We start from the raw sequence: 24,016 nt of genomic DNA, 5'->3' as shown, positions 1-24,016 counted from the left end.
AATTACAAGCATTTCATAAGTGTCAAAGGCTTTTTTTGACAATTACATGAAGTTGATGCAAAGAGTCAATATTTGCAGTATTGACCCTTCTTTTTCAAGACCTCTGCAATCGGCCCTGGCATGCTGTCAATTGACTTCTGGGCCACATCCTGACTGATGGCAGCCCATTCTTGCATAATGAAGGCTTGGAGTTTGTCAGAATTTGTGGGTTTTTGTTTGTCCACCTGCATCTTGAGGATTGACCACAAGTTCTCAATGGGATTAAGGTCTGGGGAGTTTCCTGGCCATGGACCAAAAATATCAATGTTTTGTTCCCCGAGCCACTTGGTTATCACTTTTGCCTTATGGCAAGGTGCTCCATCATGCTGGAAAAGGCATTGTTCGCCGCCAAACTGTTCCTGGAAGTTGCTCTCAGGGGATGTGTTGGTACCATTCTTTATTCATGGCTCTGTTCTTAGGCAAAATTGTGAGTGAGCCCACTCCCTTGGCTGAGAAGCAACCCCACACATGAATGGTCTCAGGATGCTTTACTGTTGGCATGACACAGGGCTGATGGTAGCGCTCTCTCCGGACAAGCTTTTTCCGGATGCCCCAAACAATCGGAAAGGGGATTCATCAGAGAAAATGACTTTACCCCAGTCCTCAGCAGTCCAATCCCTGTACCTTTTGCAGATTATCAGTCTGTCCCTGGTGTTTTTCATGGAGAGAAGAGGCTTCTTTGCTGCCCTTCTTGACACCAGGCCATCCTCCAAAAGTCTTCACCTCACTGTGCATGCAGATGCACTCACACCTGCCTGCTGCCATTCCTGAGCAAGCTCTGTACTGGTGGTGCCCTGATCCCGCAGCTGAATCAACTTTAGGAGACGGTCCTGGCGCTTGCTGGACTTTCTTGGGTGCCCTGAAGCCTTCTTCACAACAATTGAACCGCTCTCCTTGAAGTTCTTGATGATCCGATAAATGGTTGATTTAGGTGCAATCTTACTGGCAGCAATATCCTTGCCTGTGAAGCCCTTTTTGTGCAAAGCAATGATGACGGCACGTGTTTCCTTGCAGGTAACCATGGTTGACAGAGGAAGAACAATGATTCCAAGCACCACCCTCCTTTTGAAGCTTCCAGTCTGTTATTTGAACTCAATCAGCATGACAAAGGGATCTCCAGCCTTGTCCTCGTCAACACTCACATCTGTGTTAACGAGAGAATCTAATCCTCAGCTAATCCTTTTGTGGCAGGGTTGAAATGCAGTGGAAATGTTTTTGGGGATTCAGTTCATTTGCATGGCAAATAGGGACTTTGCAATTAATTGCAATTCATCTGATTACTCTTCATAACATTCTGGAGTATATGCAAATTACCATCATACAAACTGAGGCAACAGACTGTGAAAATTAATATTTGTGTCTTAACTTTTGGCCACAACTGTACTTCATCAAGGGATGAGGCCAGTGGAGGGAAGCACTTGGTGTTCACCTGTAGTCCCTAAGTCCAGTCCATATAATGTCCACATACAGGACTGGAGCTGGGCCACAGGAGGTTGGATGAACCAACTTGGAAGGGACGGGCTGGAGGTTGGATGAACCAACTTGGAAGGGATGGGCTGGTGTACCTACTAGGAGAGGTGGTGGATGTAGCCACTTTGAGGGGTGGTGTTTCCACGGGCCTGTTGAAAGGTGTTGTTGTAGAAGGCCTGTTGAAGTTAGGTGGACCATTGTAGCTGTTGGAGTGGTGTTTCCTGGGTGGGAGCCAAGGAGCTGCAGGCACCCAGGTTCTGGGGGACGGTGGTGGCCAACGGCTGTTGGACGACATGGACATTTTTCCAAAAAGGGTTCGAACAGGTTTCTGAACAGGATGCTTTTTCATGTAATTCAGAAAATCTGCCATAATAAACGCATTTTAAAGCGACCTGGGCCGGGTTTCCTAAAAGCATCTTTTGAGCTTGCAAGTCCTAAATGATTAGGAGTTCTGTTGCAGTAGAGTTCTATCGATCGGACATCAGTCACATCACAACAGCAGTTGCAAAGAAATAGAATCTCATTCTAGTTCTGTGTGCAGTTGGTCTGTGACATCATCCACTGTCAGAGCTAGATGGAGGGTTCTGACTAGTAGTTGTACTGTACACAACTTTAATGTGACCTTGTATTTCTGTGTCCTCTACAAACAAACTGCCCAGTCACTGTCTTCGTACCTTTCTATTTTGTGTAGACCTTAATTATTATTACTACTACATGTAGGCCGTGCTTGGCAGCTCTCTCCGTTCCAATCTCTCTGTGCTTGGCAGCTGAATTACAGTACACAAGTAAAACAAGAAACGTAAAATAATCTAAAGAAAGTCAGGACTGCTTCAGTGAGTAGACTAAAAGGAACAAAGAAAAGACAATACACACTGGAAAAAGTGTTTATTGGTTTTTGAAAACATAAGAAAATATAAAAATCATTCACAGCATCAATCATTTAAAATAAGATATCTGATAATTATCTAATCATTTCCTGTTATTCCCTGAAAACATTGCGCACCAGAGCCCTTAAATCCAGAACATAAAACATTTGTGCAATGAAAATAAGAGTACCTTTTAAATTAAAACTTGTAAACATAAGAAACTACAGTGCAGTGGCAGTGACCAGCATCATCATGGTTACTGTCAATTGTATAATCAGAACATTCCTGAGTATTGAGTGACGTCATCTCAGGGAGACAACTGTCATCTTTGTGGGACAACATTAAAATAGCATTTGCTCTGTCCATTATGGAAATAAATACTTTGCTCCCTTCCTTGAGGTATTCATTAATGAGAATGTTCCCGGGACTACCCATAAGTAAAATGTATGCACGCATGACTAAATCGCTTTGGATTAAAATGTCTGCTAAATGGCTTATATTATAATGTTGGATTAGTGAAAAAGTAGAGCTGAGAGAAAGCAAGTATCATCTTAAGGAGACATCAAAGACAATGGGGGAAGGTTACAGTACGATGGGTGAGATACCGTTGGCGTGGCCATGGAAGGCGGGTCCCCTGAGCTTTCCCCCGATGTGGGCGTTCTCCTGGTCCTGGTCTGCAGGGGCTGAGATATACCACATGACCACACCTGAGGGGTTGATGGACACAACAAAGTGTGTGGAGTCCTTCAGTGTGGCCATTTCCCGCTCCGCAAACACATCATAGATCTGGAGAAAGGAAGGAGAGAGTACAGGACATGAAGGAAAAAGGAGATATGAAATGGCATGATTGAGGCAACGCCAGCAATATGACTTAGAGAAACCGGGATCAGACTGACCTTGTAGCTGCCAGTGGTGTAGTTGAGTTGTCCCAGGGAGGCCTGGTAGCGGTAAGGCATGTCAGTACGACGACTGAAGAACACTAGAGCACTGGCCTTATCAGACAGAGGGCGCCAGAACACCTCAATACCGCTCTTCTCCTGAGAATCAGACAGAGAGAGAAAAAAAAAGAGAGCGAAAAGGAGAGAATAATAAGATTGAGGACATTTAGATTCAGCTCAACAACAACTCAGGAGGAGTATTTGACCCTGATAAGACAATAGAATATATGTGGGTCTTACCTTGATCAGGCGTCTACCCTGGACGCCCATGGGGTCCTGGTTGATGCCGATGGCCACCTTGTTCTGCAGGATGGTGCGTGCCCCGCTGCTAATGGTCCTCAGGTCGTTGGACATGAAGAGAGGAGCAGCCATGATGGCCCACAGAGCCATCTGAGACCGAGACTGATCCATGCTCAACCCGAAGTCCCCGACCACCAGCTAGAATACACACACAGTCAGTTCAGCCAGAAGCTAAAACATACTCGGTCATCTCCTCACTCTGATTGGTTAGTTCATTGAATAGCAACATTTCCTCTACAGTGAAATGGAGAGTTTGACAAAGACAGACCATGTCAGGATCATTCCAACGGCCGGGTCCAGCTGCAGGCTGCAGGACGTCTTGGTTGTTGAAGAACCAATCAGCAATGCTCAGCACACTATTCCACGAGTCCTCTATGTCACCATAGTTACGCCACAGGTTACAGATCTCTCCCAGTTGGGTGTAGTTCACCTGAGAAACAAATGTAGAAGAGGTCAAATTAGAAAATATTTAAATATGATCTGTATATAAACTGGACTGACTGACTTACAGCTAATATTAACCCATCCTTATTACAAAAATATGTAATTACTTAAATTAAATTTGATTAACCTTGGGTGGGAGTCCACCCTGGTAGGCTGGCCAACTGCAAGAGTAGCCAATGGGACGTCCGGTAGCGTTCAGAGCCTTTGACATGGCAGGGTAGCCTATAAGAAAGAACAGTGTGTGTCAAGCAAGCAGCTGAGGGTTGAGTAACCACTTATCTCCTGTTTCAACCTTCAGCATATCCATCCACAACTCTCCCCTTACTCATGCCTCCAACTCTCCTCCCTTCCTCACCCTGCTCCTGCTCCGTAGCGTTGGAGTAGCAGCCGTCAAACTTCAGCATGTCCACTTTCCAGTCAGCGAAAGTCTGAGCGTCTATAGTGATCTTGTCCAGGGGGGTCCCAGGGTACCCTCCACATGTGAGTGTGCCCATGTCCCCGTAGATACCCAGCTTCAGCCCCCGATCATGGATGTAGCTCGCCAGGTTGGGGATCCCACTTGGGAACCTGAGGGAGGAGGTTATAGATACACAGGTTAGACAGACATGTTACACATATTCATACAGACAATAGTTTGAACACAATAATGCCAATATACCTCACCTGAGAGAATGGGCTATATGAGTATCATATGACTGACAAGTCAGTGACCTCAATATATGTCAACAACCTCAATAAAGATATATTCCACCTGACAGTAGACAATATGGCAATACATAGATAAGATACATGAGACACGTGAAATAAAGTTGTAAACATTAACAGTGCTTGTGAGAACAACAAAATGTGTGCGTTTCTCCGTTCAGTAGCCTACCGCTTAGGGTCAGCCTGCAGGCGTCCATTACTGTCTCTGTCCTTGGAGGCCCAGCAATCGTCTATGTTGACGTAGACATATCCCAGCTCCCTCCAGCCGTCCTCAGCCAGCCTATCTGCCATGTCCCGGAACAGAACCTCACTGTGGGAGGACGACACAGAGGAAGAGAGGAAAATGTCAGGAGTTTCTATGGCCTATATTATTATTTTTTTTAAGTGTCAATGTTGGCTCAGAAATCTCTTCCTCACCTTGTCTCCTTTCCTTGTTATGAAAGCCATTCCCAAGAATGGAAGAGTTCAGAATCATATTTTTGTCTTACCTGATGCAGTTCTTGGGGTCGTTCTGACAGTCGATGTCACAGCGGAAGCGTTCCCATGCCAACCAGCCCATAGGAGGGGTCCTCATCAGACCATTGTCCAGGGCAAGGGTGGCCACAAAGAGCGCCAGCACACACAATGCTACTGCAAATCGCATTCCTGAAAGAGACAGATGTTTGTTATAGGACAACTTCACTAAAACTGGGATGTAGCATCCAGATTTGCCCAAACACAAGGAATGCACGTAAATGTCTTTAATTTGAAAGTATCTGCTTCTGTACAGGCATAATGAACATGACCCTGGTGGACATTCTGCATAACTGAATAGAGTCAATGTGCAGTGTGTATCGATACACCTGAGAGTCACATGACTGACTGGGTGTACCAACTGCCAACGGAGGTAGGAGAGGAGGAGGGGTGGGAAAACAATGAAGGCGTGACAACACTAACCTGTTTAACCTTTTACCATTATAAGACAAACACTACACATTAATAATACCTGAGCTGTACAAGTCACCTGACCATAACTGAACCCAAGGAACGGTTAGTTTGTGCAAGCAAATACCAGGATACAAAATAAAACTTAATGACACAATATGGCCCAGATCTAGGCAGAAAAGACCGATAAATCATAGTAATACCACGATAATCTGAGCATTAGCCTACATGAGAAAATGTTAGCTGGTTTGACGTATTGATATACATTTCAAGTAAAGTACAGCAATATAGTCCTTGGATGGGAAACAGCGACTTGAATTGCTACTGTAACTACGCATCACTTAGCAGAACGACGCAAGAGTGATACATTGTAACAATTGACTGGTTCTTCAAAGGGAGTCTAGTAACTTTAGCCTGATACAGATACCATGCAAATATATTTAACAAGAGTCGACTTTCAATGAGCACAAATCCTGTATCAAAATATGCAAGAATGAACTCAATACTCACTAGGTTAATTTTTTTTTACAGCTTGTAAAGCAGCGTTCGGTTAGTGCCTCAAGGGTGTCGCCTATGCTCTGCTTTGAAAATAATACAAACCGCATCTGACCACACATTTGAGGAAGCGGTTATCACATGATCCAGCGCGTTGTTGTCAGCTGACAAAAGAGGGGCGGGGACAGGGTGAGAAGGAAAGGAAGCAATGACGGTTATGAAGGAACCTAAACCCTGTTAGAATGTTATTCAAACGAATGCATCCTTCCCTCCTTTCCTTGAAGTACAGATGTGACACATGACATACTCACTGCTCCTCACAAAATCTTGAGAAATGAATTTTGAAAAACATATCCTAGACCTACTTGCATTGCAAGTACTAGGATGTTAAGGGAGTCTAATGGGAGTCTAATGAGTAGTAGTAAAACAAATGTGTCAGCTTGTCATACATTAATAACAAGAATGACAGTAATAAGGTCACTAAGAAAAAATATATATATATATATACATATATATATATATATATATATATATAATTTTATATAATATATAATTTTTATATATATATATAATTTTTCTTAGTGACCTTATTACTGTCATTCTTGTTATTAATGTATGACAAGCTGACACATTTATATATATATATATATGTACATTTTTTGAAGCGTTAGTTACTGGAAAAACTGCAGTGCTTGTCACATGTCATGAGAATCCTAGAGGTGGAGCTAAAGACAGGAAGTCAGTGGATCCACTAGCTGTTATGGCAGGAACAGGCCATGGTAAGATACTCATCTGTAGTAGTTTAACACTCAAAGTAACTTTGATTTGTAATTTTACTCTGTATGTTTTCTGTCTCCGTGTACCTGTTAGCACATATTCTATCCAATAGGTTTAGTAAGAACCTGCTTTCTTAATAAAACCTAGGGAGCTTTCAGGCATGACAGATTTGAGATAAGAGCAATAAACTCTGAGCAGAAACACCATTGAATATTGCAGCCACAACTTTGTGCATCATAACGTTACACTATGGATAGAAATGGTCTGTTGAGTTTAGCTTGTTGACTTTTCGGGTAATTCAGTCACTTTCAGGTTTGAATTTCAGCGTGTAGAGACCGGGTGCATTGTGGTTTCAGTTTCCATATACCGTGACAGAGTGACTAGTCTTGACAAGGAAGGAAGAGTGTATTACTGACAGTTTTGATGTCTGGCCTGTTTATTAACAAGTTTCCCACACACATAGTGATACACCATCTATTCACATTATAGCTGTAACATCTGCTAACCATGTGTATGTGACCAATAAAATTTGATTTGATTTGATTGAGCTTTTTCAACTCAGTGACAGTGCGTTCTCGTGTTGGTTGTTCTACTCTTGTCCTTCACTGACACCTGGTGGACAATATGAGTGGTCTCTGTCTAGACTCTAGGTCTATTCACAGTGGGTATAGATCTTCTAGAACTGTTCATACTCACAGTGGTAAAGTAGAGAATCATGTTCTGTCTCTCCCAGGTGTGGTTGGAATGGTGGAGGTGGTCCTGAGGAGCGTAGCGGCTGGGTTCGCCATCGGAGAGACCGCTCTGGCTGCTGCCGAACCCTACTTGACCACAACTGGACCACTTATGATCACCGCCGCCCGAGCAGCAGGAGAGGTCGGCGTGGCGGGGGTGGGAGCGGTAGCCACGTGCCTGGTGTTCACTACGGCGTTGGTATCCATGGGAACCGGACTTCTCCTCGCCTCCATGGTGATGCGACTGATGGGGAGGGAAGGAGGAGGTGGAGCTAGAGCGAAGGCGGCGGAGATTGCTGGAGGGGTCACCATCGCGGTGGGAGCCGTGGCAACTGGAACACTGGTGGGCGCATTCCCCGTGTGGGGCCACTTCCTGGTCCAGTGCGTCATGGTCCTGCTAGTGTACCGTTACACTGACGTGAATGAGATGACCGCGGTCCTCTCTGTTTTTTTCTCTACTCTCTACCTCAGTGTGGCGATGGGCCGTATGGGCGTCATCACAGGACTATTTACTATGGCCATTGCTATCTTGTCCCTCTGTGCCCTACTGAAGGCCCTATCAGAGAAAAGAACACAGCAGAGAGCCGAAGGAAACAGCAAATGGTCAGAGAGGTTACTGCTATACTCAGTTGTTGTGGCAATAGTAGGTTTCCCTATGGGTGTGGGGGATACAGGTGGGTCAGGGTCAGAGGTGACTGTGATGCTGGGGTCAGTGCTGTGGGTGGGGACCCTGGCTTCAGGACTGCTAGGAGCTGCTCTGGGAACAGTGGCTGTGGTGAGTTTGGGACCAGAGGGGGCAGCGAGGGTGGCGGTGGGGGCGGCAGTGACATCCTCTTGTAGCCTGAGACTCATTCTCCCAGTATGCTCTTTTCTGGGGTCGGGGGGCAGCATAGGGGGTCTGTTAGGGGGAGCCACGGCTGCAGGGGTTTCACTGGGGGCTGCGAGTGTCGCTGCTGGACCGGAATTTAGAACCAGAGCGACGACACTAGTAGTTCTAGGCTCTGTAGCAGTAGGTGCGGTGCTAGGCTTCTGGGGTCTAGCACTGGGAACTGTCGTTCTGGGACCAGCAGAAATAATAACAGTAGCCTTTGTTGCAGTGGGGGCCTTTATACTGGGTGCACCAAAGAGTCCGTTCCACACTCAGATTAAACTGAGGGGTGAGGTCCTCACAGGGACCAGCCTGATAGGAGGTATTGGCATGGAAACAGTAACCGCGGCTGCTGCACCTCTCGGAGCGGGGGCACTGGGAACAGCAGCGCTAGGAACTGCTGCACTGGGAAGACTGGGCACAGTAGGAGTACTGGTGGCAGCGGTAGTGGCACTGGGAAAAACGACATGTGGATTGGGAGCCTGAGACAGTGGCTTCCAGCAGCAGACTGTGTTATCTCTGCTAATTCTCTCTCTCTCTCTCTCTCTGTGTGTGTGTGTGCACGTATTTGTACGTTACTGAGACTTTACAGAACACATTGACATTATTTGCTGACAATGGCAAGTTAATGACCTAACAAATCCCAATAAACTTGAAGTATAAATCAAGGTGTGTATCATTTGTCTTTGATTATGAGGATGGTCATTAGGAGGCTGCAGGACTGGGTTTGGGTTTAATTAGGGATGTATGAGAACTACCACCCTCTCCTTCCTTGTTTGCTCATTCCCTGCTCCATCCCTTCCCCAAGACACAGATGATTCAGGAGAATGTTCAGCAACAGTCACGTCGGGCATGGGGCAGGTCGTGCGCCTGGCTGCTGCGTGTGCCTGCCAAGCGTCATGCGTCTCACGTTTGCGCTGAGTCCCTCGAACGGCTCTGCCAGGTCTACTTCTGACGGCAGCAACAGCAGTGGTGGAAGAAGTACCCAACTGTCATACTTGAGTAAAAGTAAAGATACCTAAATAGAAAATGACTCAGGTAAAAGTAACACAGTAAAATTCTACTTGAGTAAAAGTATTTGTTTTAAAATATACTTAAGTATCAAAAGTTAAAAATAATTTATAATTCCTTATATTAAGCAAACCAGACGGCACAATTTTTTTTTTCTTCAATTTACGAATAACCAGGAGCAGACTCAAATACTCAGACAATTTACAAAGAAGCATCTGTGTTTAGTGAGTCCGCCAGATCAGAGGCAGTAGGGATGACCAGGGATGTTCTCTTGATAAGTGTGTGAATTGGACCATTGTCCTGTCCTGCTAAGCATTCAAAATGTAACGAGTACTTTTGGGTGTCAGGGAAAATGTTTGGAGTAAAAAGTACAATATTTTCTTAAGGAATGTAGTGAAGTAAAAGTAGTCAAATGTAAATAGTAAAGTACAGATACCCCCCAAAAAACTACTTAAGTAGTACTTTAAAGTATTTTTACTTAAGTACTTTACACCACTGAGCAACAACTCTTTTTGTGCAGTTGGTGTTTTCCGCGCTTCTCAACTGTTGACCTCGTCATGTGTGCGACGGACAAACTTGCAATGGTCGTGGTACTGGCAGTTGGTCTTGCTGGGGATATTGTACTCTACACACTGTGCTAGCTGCGCAAGCTCCCTGCGGCATCTGTTGCTTGCGCTAAGGTACCATATATACTCTTGCTGATGATAGCCGTACACGTGCTGTGTTATCTGGGGCTGAACTACCAGACCCTGATTCCTTTCACTGACCCTGGTCCATCTCCTGCTGCTCACAGCCCTGTCCTGTGGGATCCACACACTGGTGCTGGGGGTCATCATTGCACAGAGGCACCAGGACAGCCTGCAGGGAACCATGCTGCTCAGACTGGTAAAGGAGAGGTGGACGTGGGTAGAGATTGGGAGGGGTGGGCAGAATGGGAGGTGGGTGCTGGTGTAAGTGAAACACTGGCCGGTAAGAGATGGCATGATACAGGTGAGAAGACCTGAAATATCACACAACACTCTAAACTCAGCTAATCAATTACCTTCGTGTATCAGGTAAGGCAAGCCAGCTTTGCAGGGATCTGTGGGACACAGAGCTGAGGGTATTTTTTGAAGATTGTTGTTGAAGCAGAGCTTGATGTGAAGAAAGTTGTCAAGGAAGTGAGTATGTGTTTATACAGGACCTCCCACCCCCACCTACCGTCAACCAATCATGTCAATGCAGAGCAATAGGGAGCCCTCCGCATTGTTACATCATTTGGGCGGCACATGGCGATGCGGTACTGAGATCAATTTGGCCTCAGCATACCTCCGGAGGCTTCGCAATTGCGTCACAACATCCATACAGCGCCTCCAACCACATTTTCGGGTCAAGCATAAATTGGTTTTGAGCATCACAATGCTCCCACAACACCCCTCACAACCTGTCAGTCACGACTTCCTTTTCAGCAGCATGTTGATATGTTCATCCCTCCCCCTATCTGCCCCTCTCCCCCAGCTCCTGGCTAACTGGGTGTTGTACCTGTGTGCAGTCACCGGGTCCCCCTCATCTACGGAAAGAAATCGCAGCAGCCCCACTCCCAAACTACTTCCCGCAGCTATGTACCCAGCAGGCGTGTGTGTGTGTGGCCTGATGCCCCACTGACCTGTTACCACTTTACAGGTGTGCTGTCACCTATAGCTGTTAGCAGTGTGCTGGAACACTCAGTGCTGCTCGAATTACAGTCTGAAGTCACTGCAGATGATGAGACTATTATCGTGCCCTCCATCCTCTATCCTCTCTTATGCTTGTCCCTGACTGCTACTATTTGTGGAGCAAACAGTATGGGCCCTATAGAGAGAGAGAGTATTCTCAGAGTACCAAAGAGGCAGTGGAGGCTTCTGAGAGACGGGTGCAGCCAGTTTATCAGAACACATCTATTAAGCAATTTTGTTTTCTCTGCAACCCCCCCCCCCTTAGCCCCTCTTCTTTCCCTCTCTGTCTCTCTTGCAGTATCCTGTTTGGTGATTTAGTGGGTTTTAACCAGCTTTCCTCAGTGTGTAGGGCACAGGAGCTAGTCATGCTGCTCAACGAACTGTTCGCCCGCTTCGACAAGCTGGCTGCTGTGAGTCTCTCTCTATGCCTTGCTTTGTCTCTCCATGGCCTTGTTTCAAGTCAATTCAAGGGGCTTTATTGGCATGGGAAACATATGTTAACATTGCCAAAGCAAGTGAAGTCTCCTTGTGTTGTTCTCTCCCTCTCCTCATCTCTCACGACAATATGTCATGTTATGAGACTTTCACACTCATCCGACTTCCTTGTGCTGTTTTCAGAATACACTGTTTATTTCCTCTCACAAACACACACAGCTCCTGACATACATTCGTATCATGTCTGTCGTTGTTTCTCTCCTCTCTCCACCCTCCCCTACTGTATCTGCGGCCTGCCTGGTTACCGTGACGACCACACAGCTTGCTCCATCATAATGGGCCTGGCCATGGTGGAGGCCACCTCGTAAGTTAGGGGAAGGACGAGAGTGCGTGCGTGCACGTGTTCTCCCTGCGCGTCCACATCTCCCAGAGGACCATGGAGAGTTTGACCTAGAGCTGGGAAACTGAGGGGAGAGGTGTAAGTACCTGCTGGAGAAAGGCATAAACACCTAGCTGTTGCTGGTCCCCAAAGAAACCACCCAGGTCAACGGAGATGACCTCTTTCAGCCTGGCATGGTTCTGTAAAGGAAATGTTTTATATTCCTCTCCCTCTGTCTCCCCCCTCGTTTTTCAGAATGGAAACTCTCCCCAGTTGATTAACACCACATAGACCAGTGGGAGCATTGGCTCAGTCCGGGTGTTACGAACCTCTTTGGCCCAGCGGTCTAGGGGGGATGGATACGAGACCCGTAACATAAATCATGCAAATTATAATCGTGACATGTAACAGTGAGAACCAAAAACCACAGACAACTGAAATCTACCGTCAAACTCAAAAGGTTTATTTTAAACACACGGTAAAGGGGTGTGGGAAAAGGGGCTGAGCTGGACCCAAGCAACGAAACAATAATCCAAAACCACCCCTAAGCTAGACTAGCCTATTTCAACAACAGCTAGCTAACTAACCAAAAATACAGTGGGTGGTCCGCCCAGTTCTAACTATGGTACTTAGACACAGTATTCCTACGGGTAATGTATGCCCATGGGCGACTTGTCTTGGTACCCCCTTTTCCCCACCAAACAAACAAACAGTCAAATAACAAAACAATACTCACAGGATTACCGGACAAATGTGACATGTAGTTTGCAAAAACAAAAGAGATCAATACAGAGAGAGAGAGACACGGGGAGATAGAGATTGGACACAAGAGCGAATGAGCACAAAGATTGATCACAGAGTGAGAATGAGCTCGCGAGATAAAAATGAGCTCCGGGAGAAAACAACTGACTGGGTTTTTAAACCAAGGGAAAGGGACTGTGATTGGTTGAGGGAGAAGGAACAGGTGTCTTCTGATTGGGGACTGATGATTGTCACCTGTGATGGGGAGAAGGAGAGAAAAGAAACACACAGGATACACACTTGTATCCGTAACACTCCCACCCTTAAAAGAGCAACCCCCAGGGGGATTGCGACTAAAAGTATGTACACAGTTTATACAAAAGTATCTACAATGAATACTCACAAAATCAAAGTCAATCTTCCGAAACATACAAAAATTATTACACACGAGACAAAGCATCTGCTAACATATTTTCAGAACCCTTTTTGTGGCAAATCTCCAAATTATAATTTTGTACAATAAGAGCCCAACGCATAAGGCGCTGGTTCTGGTTGTACATACGGTGGAGAAACACTAAGGGGTTATGGTCCGTATATACAGTCACAGGTAGGGCACTAGACCCTATGTACACCTCAAAATATTGCAGAGCTAACAACAACGCTAGAGCTTCTTGCTCGATGGTGGCATAGTTTGTCTGACATTTGTTAAATTTTCTGGAGAAATAACACACCGGATGATCCAGTCCACTCTTGTCCTGCTGAAGTAGAACAGCACCAGCACCTCTGGCACTAGCATCTACCTCAAGTTTAAATGGTTTTTCAAAATACGGAGCTGCAAGTACAGGGGTATTACATAATAGTGCTTTAGCAGTTTCAAAAGCTACCTTACAGTCCGGGGACCACACAAACGATCTTGCCGGACTGAGCAAATCGGTCAATGGAGCAACTACCGCAGAGAAGTTTTTACAGAAGCTACGGTAGTAGCCAACCATCCCCAAAAAGCGGCGTAGCTCTCGTCTGGTGGTAGGCGCAGGGAATGCAGTGATAGCCAAGACCTTAGCATCAACAGGGCGCACCTGTCCATGGCCTACCTCTTTGCCGAGATAGGTAACAGTGGCCTTCCCAAACTCGCACTTTGCCAAGTTCAGGGTTAAAGAAGCAGCGGCCAAACGTTCACATACTACCCTTAGAGAGTTAACATGATCTGTCCACTCAGATGAATAAATCACTAGATCATCTAGATATGCACTACAATTAGGAACGCCAGCTAATACGGTGTTAACCAGTCGTTGAAAAGTGGCTGGTGCATTTCGCATCCCAAAAGCCATGACAGAGTATTGTAGGAAGTTGTCTGGGGTAACAAAGGCAGAAATCTCAGAAGCACGTGAGGTTAACGGAACCTGCCAGTAACCTTTTAAGAGGTCCAACTTAGTTACATAAGTAGCAGCACCAACAGTGTCAATACAGTCGTCCAGTCTGGGTAACGGGAAAGAATCTGGCAATGTGACAGAATTTACCTTTCGATAATCCGTACATAACCTGGACGTACCATCAGGTTTAGGAACCAGAATGCAAGGAGAACTCCAAGGGCTTGAACTTGGCGTGGCCAGGTCATTTTCCAACAAATATTTCACTTCATCCCTCATTATCTTCCTCTTAGAAGCATTGACACGATATGGGTGTTGCTTGATAGGGGCAGCATTTCCAACATTAATGTCATGTTCCAACACATTTGTGCGAGTAGGAACGTCATTAAAGAGACATGGAAAACTGTGGAGTAGCCTCACAATATCGTCGGCCTGTCCTTCCGTTAAGTGAACCAGACCTGACTGGAGAGACATCAGCATTTCTGAGTTGGGCAATCTAACACACTGCTGCTGAGTATTGCGCAACTCCAATCCATCTCCATCAACATCATCAATATGACAGTCCACTATCATAGCCGTAGAAGCAGCAGAAATAGCAGTAACTTCCGCTGTGGTTGAACCATCTACCTGGGTGATGGGTCGGGTTTGGTATGCTTTCAACATGTTAATGTGGCACACGAGATTGCCGTTTTCTATCAGGAGTTTGAAGCACATAATCAGTTTCACTTAACTTCTTTTCAATCAAATAAGGACCAGAGAAACGAGCTGACAGTGAAGATCCTGGAACAGGCAATAACACCAGCACTTGGTCACCTGGCTGTAGTGGACGAGAAACAGCCTGTTTATCATAGTGTCTTTTCATACTTGTTTGTGAGGAAGACAGAGCTTCCTTAGCGAGAGCACAGGCTTGGTGTAGGCGCTCACGAAAGCGACTAACGTAGTCCAACACATTCTCTTCTTCCGTACACAACTCTTGGGACAAAAACTGTTCTTTAAGGACTTTCATTGGTCCTCTCACTGTGTGACCAAACACTAGTTCAGCTGGGCTGAACCCTAGGGACTCCTGTACAGTTTCACGAGCAGCAAACAAAACTAGAGGAACTCCCTCATCCCAATCTTTCTCAGATTCCAAACAATATTTACGTAGCATAGACTTCAGTGTCTGATGCCATCGTTCAAGCGCACCCTGAGACTCTGGGTGATATGCGCTTGATACACGGTGCGCAACTGACAAGGATTTTAACACCTGCTTGAAGAGCTTTGACAGGAAATTTGTACCTTGATCAGTTTGTACCACCTTAGGTAACCCGAATGTCGTGAAGAACTTAATTAAGGCTTTACTCACCACTGGAGCTGTAATCCTTCTCAGAGGAATGGCTTCGGGGTATCTTGTTGCCATACACATTATCGTTAACAGAAACTGGTTACCCGATTTTGTCTTCGGTAACGGTCCAACACAATCAACCACCACATGTTCAAATGGTTCACCTATGACAGGTATAGGACAAAGAGGAGCAGGAGGAATAACCTGATTTGGTTTTCCTGTAACCTGACATGTGTGACATGTCCGACAGAACTGAGCCACATCTTGTTTTAAACCTGGCCAAAAGAAATGTCGAAGGATCCGATCATAAGTCTTCGTGATCCCTAAGTGTCCAGACCACTGGTGATCATGAGCAAGGGATAACACAGTGTCGAAAGGCTGTAGGAATCACTATTTGGTAAACAGCATTCCAATCTCCCTCCGCGCCACCATGGGATGTCCATTTACGCATGAGGAGATTACCATCAAGAAAGTAAGCCACATTCTTCTTCTTTACCTCTTCCAATGAGACAACACTAGAAAAACATTTAGCAAGCTTGTTGTCAACCTTCTGGTTAGCAATCAGCTGCTCACGAGTGACTGGTAACTGTATTGCCTCAGCAATAAGTTCAACATACTTCGATTCTTCCCTTGTCTGTTTGTCAGAGGTGATCAGCTTCGCAGAGGTAGTACACAACCCATCCTCTTGATCATCTTCTTTGAACAGAACAGTGTTCGACAAATCTATCACGTCACCCACTTGTCTTGCCTGAGCACGAGTGACAGCACAAGCGGGGAACACATGGGGATAACTCTGTGCCAACTCATTGGAGAGAGAGTGGTCACTTTTATCCAACACTTCCAATACGGGTACTACCTTTCCTCCAGCAATATCGTTACCCATTATAAAGGTCACACCTTTTACTGGCAACATAGGACGTACCCCCACTCTGAATATTCCACTGATCAACTCAGAGTGTACATTCACAAAGTGCAATGGCACTGGGACAAAACCCATTTCAATACCCTGAACTAACACACTGGAACCACAGTATGTATTGTCGGATAAGGGCAACACATCAGACAATATAAATGACTGTGCCGCACCAGTATCTCTAAGGATTTTAACAGGACGCTGAGATGCTTCGTCATTCGCTATGGACACAAACCCCTCGAAAATGAACGGTTCGTAACTGCGGTCGGGTACTGAGACTTTCAAACTACATTTACCCTGAGGCACTGGTTTCGTTTCAGACCTCACAACAGTACGAATTAGCCCAACACCTGTCGGCGGCTTTGCACGAATAGGCATCCCTTGTTTGCGTTTTAGTAGGAAGCAATCATTAATCATATGTCCCACTTTATGACAATAGAAACAGGGACGCTCATTTTTCTGGCGTGCTTGATATACTGCGGGCCGACCAGGACTAAAAGTAGGCAACTCAGTAGCTCTACTCTCAGTATGAGCCGAAAACACACTCTTGTGCGTCAACACAAACTCGTCTGCCAACACAGACGCTTCTGACAGGGAGGATACTTTCTGTTCATTTAGGTATACTACAATGCGTTCGGGTAAACAATTTTTAAACTCTTCCAACAAAATTAACTCCCGGAGAGAGTTGAAATCAGTTACCTTACTAGCAGCATGCCATTTATCAAACAGATTTCCCTTGTCTCTAGCAAACTCCACATAAGTCTTATTAGAAGACTTTCTATGAGACCTAAATCTCTGTCGGTATGCCTCAGGCACAAGCTCATAAGCGCGAAGAACGGTAGCTTTGACCACTTCATAGTTCAAACTATCTTCCAGAGGTAGCGCTGATAAAACCTCTTGGGCTTTACCAGTTAATTTACATTGTAGCAATAAACACCATACTTCTTCAGGCCATTTCAAGGCTACAGCTATACGTTCAAACACACAAAAATAGGAGTCAACCTCTGACTCTCTAAACAAAGGTACTAAGGCAATCTGCCTACTAATGTCAAACGTGTTGGAAGCTACAGCTGGTGAGGACGACTCACTAACAGGCACAGTAGGAACGAAGGCTAGCCTCGCTGTCTCTGCTTCCAGTTCCATTTGGCGCATTTTGAAATCCATCTGCCGCTGTTCTCTTTCTTTTTCAGCCTCTATTTTACAGATTTCCAACTGCCGCTGTTCTCTTTCTTTTTCTGCCTCAAGTTTACACATTTCTAACTGGAGATTTTCTCGCCTAATTTGGGCTCTCTCTTCTGCCTCCAGTTGAAACTGTATAGAACGGACATCCCTTCTGGCATCACCAGTTGACAGTGGGGAGAGTGGATCAAAACGGGGCAATGTAGCTGGAGCTTTAGCCTCGCCTTCGGTCTCAGACACCGACGGGCTTACAGGAGCAGCAACATCCCCTACAGGGGTAGTAGGCTCAGGCAGCGGTAACACAAGCACCTGCTCTTTCAACAATACATTTAACACTAGTTTCTTAACCTCCGCCTTAACTAAATTGTGAGAAATAGACAATGAATAATGTTCTGCCAAGGTCATTAAATCAATTTTACGACATTTATTAAACACCTCCCACAAAGGGTTATCCAAAAAGGATTTCAACTCAAAAGTAGCCATCTTGAACTACTACCAAACACAAAAGCCAACAAATAGCAAACACTAATGCTTATGACGCTCAACACTGACTAACCACACAATAACAATCTGCATGAGCGGTATGGGCGTCAGTAATGACAGATCCTGGATGAGCCCCCACTTATGTTACGAACCTCTTTGGCCCAGCGGTCTAGGGGGGATGGATACGAGACCCGTAACATAAATCATGCAAATTATAATCGTGACATGTAACAGTGAGAACCAAAAACCACAGACAACTGAAATCTACCGTCAAACTCAAAAGGTTTATTTTAAACACACGGTAAAGGGGTGTGGGAAAAGGGGCTGAGCTGGACCCAAGCAACGAAACAATAATCCAAAACCACCCCTAAGCTAGACTAGCCTATTTCAACAACAGCTAGCTAACTAACCAAAAATACAGTGGGTGGTCCGCCCAGTTCTAACTATGGTACTTAGACACAGTATTCCTACGGGTAATGTATGCCCATGGGCGACTTGTCTTGGTACCCCTTTTCCCACCAAACAAACAAACAGTCAAATAACAAAACAATACTCACAGGATTACCGGACAAATGTGACATGTAGTTTGCAAAAACAAAAGAGATCAATACAGAGAGAGAGAGACACGGGGAGATAGAGATTGGACACAAGAGCGAATGAGCACAAAGATTGATCACAGAGTGAGAATGAGCTCGCGAGATAAAAATGAGCTCCGGGAGAAAACAACTGACTGGGTTTTTAAACCAAGGGAAAGGGACTGTGATTGGTTGAGGGAGAAGGAACAGGTGTCTTCTGATTGGGGACTGATGATTGTCACCTGTGATGGGGAGAAGGAGAGAAAAGAAACACACAGGATACACACTTGTATCCGTAACACCGGGCCACGCCCATAGAGTGCAAACAGGAAGACACACAGGTACACCTAACCCATAGCCCTTTCCTGCAGTCAAATGACCTAATGACCTCATGGGTGGAATGTTATTCATATTTTTCATAATTTTATAATAAACATTATTTCAAAAAACCGGCCGAAAATCCGGTGTTTCTATGTCAAATGGTTTTGTTATATTTCAGTCTTCTGTGATGTACATAACTCAAAATGTAATACATTTCACCATTTTAAATCCCATAACCATGTGTGTGAGGTGGATACTTCTGTTTCAAAGTAGATTTGTTTAAGTCTACCAAGAAACACTCTGTGTGACCCTGATTTTCCCATTTTTCAGTTTAAGATTTCCTTTAGATTTGACTAAGTGTGTGAATTTCACTGTGAGCCTATTTATAACCTTTGACCTGTGATGCCTAAGTGACGCGCTCTCAGCGTCAGATAAACAAGAAGACGGACGCCAGGGAGCATGAACAGGAGCTGAAAAGACTACTGAACCTGGAGCTGCTGGAGAGAGAACGAAGAGACGTAAGTGAGGAGGAGAAGGGGAAAGAGTGGCTAGAATAGGGGGTTGCTCCGAGAACCCCAAACACTACAGCTACATGGTGGTGCTGTCGCTCGTGGCGACCACCATATACTGGTGCGGGTCAGCCAGCTGGTCAAGCTGGGGCTCATGCTGCTGGTAGTTGTGACAGCGGGTGTCATCAACATCTACAGCTGGAGGGACATCTACGAACTTTATGACTTCATACGATTTACCAGCTACAGGTGAGGAACAATAACCCCTCAAGTGGTGCTAAAAACATGTACAGAAATGGTAGGTAGGTAAAGTGTAAAGCCGTGGATACTCAATATGTTCCCTCTCGCTCTCCCCCCTCTTCTCTCTGTCCTCAGGACATCTGTAGTCCCTTCGAAGTACCTGATGACAGTGATGGTCATTATCATGAGGATAAGCTTCTGCTACTTTGCCAGACATGTGAGTCACCTCCTCCTGACCATCCTCACAATCACACCTCAGAACCAGATTGAGTCAGACCTCAATGAGCCTCAGCCTGTAACTCGTTAATAATACATCTTCTTACTGATTTCCCCCAACAACAATAGTCTGTAGGAGCTTTCCCCCCACGCTCCTCTTCCTCAACTCTCTCTCTCTCACACACATACACCTAGGTGGAGAGGCAGTCAAATAAGCTGTTCCTGTGGAAGATTGAGGTGCATGACCAGAAGGTTAGGGTGTTTGAGATGAGGCGCTGGAATGAAGCACTGGTCACCAACATGCTGCCTGAACATGTCGCCCAACACTTCCAGGGCTCTAAGAGAGACGAGGTGAGAGAAGGATTGGGGAGTAAAAAGATAGAAGGAAAATAAAAATACAAACAAGAAGGGAGAGAGACTCCCAAAGAAAGGGTATGGGGAAAAAATACAGCGAGTTGTAAACGTTTTTCTTACCCATCAGTTTTGTTTCTCCTCTGTAGGAGCTGTACAGCCAGTCAAATTATGAGAAGACTACATAGCCACGGGAAGTAGTTTAGAGGTGGGGCTGCTGCGATTTTTTTTTTCTCCGTAGATGAGGGGGAGACGGTGACTGCACACAAGTAGACACACTTGACAGTGTAAGTCATCTAAACCCAGTGTGTGTGTGTGTGTGTGTGTGTGTGTGTGTGTGTGTGTGTGTGTGTGTGTGTGTGTTTTAGTACAGTAACTGAATAATTGGATAACATGTGGCTTTCTCATGGCTTAGTTTAGGAAAATAAATATGAATTAACTGACTTATTTTTAAAGAATTTTCAACATATAATATCACATGTACAGTTGAAGTCGGAAGTTTACATACACCTTAGCCAAATCCATTTAAACTCAGTTTTTCACAATTCCTGACATTTAATCATAGTAAAAATTCCCTGTCTTAGGTCAGTTAGGATCACCATTTTATTTTAGGAATGTGAAATGTTAGAATAATTGTAGAGAGAATTATATATTTCAGCTTGTATTTCTTTCATCACATTCCCAGTGGGTCAGAAGTTTACATACACACAATTAGTATTTGGTAGCATTGCCTTTAAATTGTTTCACTAGAGTCAAATGTTTCAGGTAGCCTTCCACAAGCTTCCCACAATAAGTTGAGTGAATTTTGGCCCATTCCTCCTGACAGAGTGTAACTGTGTCAGGTTTGTAGGCCTCCTTGCTCTCACACGCTTTTTCAGTTCTTGCCCACAAATGTTCTATAGGATTGAGGTCAGGGCTTTGTGATGGCACTCCAATACCTTGACTTTGTTGTCCTTAAGCCATTTTGCCACAACTTTGGAAGTATGCTTGGGGTCATTGTCCATTTGGAAGACCCATTTGCAACCAAGTTTTAACTTCCTGACTGATGTCTTGAGATGTTGATTCAATATATCCACATACTTTCCTCTCTCATGATGCCATCTATTTTGTGAAGTGCACCAGTCCCTCCTGCAGCAAAGCACCCGCACAACATGATGCTGCCACCCAAATCAAAATGTATTTGTCACGTGCTCCAAATACAACAGGTGTAGACCTTACAGTGAGATGCTTACTTACAGGCTCTAACCAATAGTGCGAAAAAAAAAGGTATGTGTGTGTGTGTGTGTGTGTAGGTAAGGAAAGAAATAAAACAACAGTAAAAAGATATTTGAAAATAAGAGTAGCAAGGCTATATACACAGACACCGGTTAGTCAGGCTTATTGCGGTAGTATGTACATGTGGGTATGGTTAAAGTGACTATGCATATATGGTGAACAGAGAGTAGCAGTGGCGTAAAAAGAGGGGTTGACGGGTGGTGTGACACAATGCAAATAGCCCGGTTAGCCAATGTGCGGGAGCACTGGTTGGTCGGGACAATTGAGGTAGTATGTACATGAATGTATAGTTAAAGTGACTATGCATATAATTTAAACAGAGAGTAGAAGGGGGGGGGGCAGGGGGAGGGCACACAATGCAAATAGTCCGGGTAGCCATTTGATTACCTGTTCAGGAGTCTTATGGCTTGGGGGTAAAAACTGTTGAGAAGCCTTTTTGTCCTAGACTTGGCACTCCGGTACCGCTTGCCATGTGGTAGTAGAGAGAACAGTCTATGACTGGGGTGGCTGGGGTCTTGGACAATTTTCAGGGCCTTCCTCTGACACCGCCTGGTGTAGAGGTCCTGGATGGCAGGCAGCTTTGCCCCAGTGATGTACTGGGCCGTACGCATTACCCTCTGAAGTGCCTTGCGGTCGGAGGCCGAGCAATTTCCGTACCAGGCAGTGATGCAACCGGTCAGGATGCTCTCAATTTTGCAGCTGTAGAACCTTTTGAGGATCTCAGGACCCATGCCAAATCATTTTAGTTTCCTGCGGGGGAATAGGCTTTGTCGTGCCCTCTTCACGACTGTCTTGGTGTGTTTGAACCATTCTAATTTGTTGTTGATGTGGACACCAAGGAATTTGAAGCTCTCAACCTGCTCCACTACAGCCCCGTCGATGAAAATGGGGACATGCTCGGTGCTCCTTTTCCTGTAGTCCACAATCATCTCCTTAGTCTTGGTTACGTTGAGGGATAGGTTGTTATTCTGGCACCACCCGGCCAGGTCTCTGACCTCCTCCCTATAGGCTGTCTCGTCGTTGTCGGTGATCAGGCCTACCACTGTTGTGTCATCAGCAAACATAATGATGGTGTTGGAGTCGTGCCTGGCCATGCAGTTGTGGGTGAACAGGGAGTACAGGAGGGGACTGAGCACGCACCCCTGGGGAGCTCCAGTGTTGAAGATCAGCGTGGCAGATGTGTTGCTACCTACCCTCACCACCTGGGGGCAGCCCGTCAGGAAGTCCAGGATCCAGTTGCAGAGGGAGGTGTTTAGTCCCAGGTTCCTTAGCTTAGTGATGAGCTTTGAGGGTACTATGGTGTTGAACGCTGAGCTATAGTCAATGAATAGCATTCTCACATAGGTGTTCCTTTTGTCCAGGTGGGAAAGGGCAGTGTGGAGTGCAATAGAGATTGCATCATCTGTGGATCTGTTTGGGCGGTATGCAAATTGGAGTGGGTCTAGTGTTTCTGGGATAATGGTGTTGATGTGAGCCATTACCAGCCTTTCAAAGCACTTCATGGCTACGGATGTGAGTGCTATGGGTCTGTAGTCATTTAGGCAGGTTGCCTTTGTGTTCTTGGGCACAGGGACTATGGTGGTCTGCTTGAAGCATGTTGGTATTACAGACTCAATCAGGGACATGTTGAAAATGTCAGTGAAGACACCTGCCAGTTGGTCAGCACATGCCCGGAGCACACATCCTGGTAATCCATCTGGCCCCGCAGCCGTGCTTCACGGTTGGGATGGTGTTCTTCGGCATGCGAGCTTCCCCATTTTTCGGCCAATGTGACAAAAGGGTGACTCCAAGACCTGGACACAGCGCAAACTAAGCTAAGGGGAAATCAATCTCCTAAAAAAGAAAACACAATCACTCGAAAATCATTCCCGTAAATTCAATGCGATAGTCATAGGACTTGAAATAGGTGTGGAAGTGGGCAACCCAACTTCCTTCATGACCAATCATTTCTATGAACTGTTTTGTCAGGAGAAGCAAGGTGCACGGGTCCTCTCCGGAACGGATCCCAGTGTATGATTGTTGGAATCCACAGTTTTTAAATCAAACGGCAAATTGTTCGCCTCAAAGCGGAATCGGGAGCTCTTACTTATGTGGAGAAGAGGATCAGCATCTACCCAGATCTGAGTGCCGAACTGCTGAAACAGATGGCGACCTACAGTACAATGAGGTGAGATCAGAGCTATGCAAGCTAAACCTGAGATGCGGCTTCATCCACCCGGCAAAACTCATCTTAACCTTCCAGAACACAACACACGTTTTCCACTGCCAAGGAGGCTCAATACTTCCTTCAGAAACACATCAAGCCCAACACACAAAAGGGACGAGCCGACAGATATATATTCAGGTATTCTGTCCATGCACAATCATGCAGCCTAGCCTATGGCTGTGATGCTGCCCTCAGCATAAAACAACGAGGACACCCTTCAATTGAGTAAAAGGAACACTT

At 45.5% G+C, this 24,016-nt stretch overlaps 2 protein-coding genes and 1 pseudogene across 3 annotated transcripts; 2 read left to right on the top strand and 1 right to left on the bottom strand.

Moving 5' to 3' along the window:
• Positions 1-2,377: 2,377 nt before the first annotated feature.
• nagab (Alpha-N-acetylgalactosaminidase) lies at positions 2,378-6,358 on the bottom strand. Of its 2 annotated transcripts, XM_014144294.2 has the most exons (9): positions 6,197-6,358; positions 5,251-5,407; positions 4,932-5,072; positions 4,413-4,624; positions 4,185-4,279; positions 3,882-4,043; positions 3,554-3,751; positions 3,272-3,412; positions 2,378-3,161 (listed from the first exon to the last, which is right to left on the bottom strand). In XM_014144294.2, exons 2-9 carry the CDS (start codon positions 5,403-5,405, stop codon positions 2,958-2,960), a joined length of 1,308 nt encoding a protein of 435 aa, XP_013999769.1. In that variant the 5' UTR covers positions 5,406-5,407; positions 6,197-6,358; the 3' UTR covers positions 2,378-2,957. The 2 variants fall into 2 exon arrangements, with proteins under 2 accessions (XP_013999769.1, NP_001133745.1); NM_001140273.1 differs by having other exon boundaries at positions 2,380-3,161; positions 3,554-4,043; positions 6,197-6,250.
• Positions 6,359-6,875: 517 nt separating this feature from the next.
• Positions 6,876-9,225, top strand: LOC106571481 (uncharacterized). Its single transcript, XM_014144642.2, has 2 exons — positions 6,876-6,960; positions 7,692-9,225. Exons 1-2 carry the CDS (start codon positions 6,942-6,944, stop codon positions 9,041-9,043), a joined length of 1,371 nt encoding a protein of 456 aa, XP_014000117.1. The 5' UTR covers positions 6,876-6,941; the 3' UTR covers positions 9,044-9,225.
• A 231-nt stretch (positions 9,226-9,456) lies between these two features.
• LOC106571531 (adenylate cyclase type 3-like) overlaps positions 9,457-24,016 on the top strand; it is a 39,235-nt pseudogene continuing 24,675 nt past the window's right edge.

The sequence above is a fragment of the Salmo salar genome, chromosome ssa15 (genome assembly GCF_905237065.1).
Source record: "Salmo salar chromosome ssa15, Ssal_v3.1, whole genome shotgun sequence".
NCBI lineage: Eukaryota > Metazoa > Chordata > Actinopteri > Salmoniformes > Salmonidae > Salmo > Salmo salar.
Note: the sequence above shows the minus strand (reverse complement) of the source record. Positions and strands in the feature narration are given on the sequence as shown.

Bases quoted from the DNA above. Each gene is read 5' to 3' on its own strand.
- nagab (XM_014144294.2), bottom strand. From the start codon at position 5,405: ATGCGATTTGCAGTAGCATTGTGTGTGCTGGCGCTCTTTGTGGCCACC. The intron at 3,413-3,553 runs GTAAGACCCACA...TCTGATTCTCAG, and splicing joins AGGGTAGACGCCTGATCAAG to GAGAAGAGCGGTATTGAGGT. The intron at 3,162-3,271 runs GTCAGTCTGATC...TCCTTTCTCCAG, and splicing joins ACACCACTGGCAGCTACAAG to ATCTATGATGTGTTTGCGGA.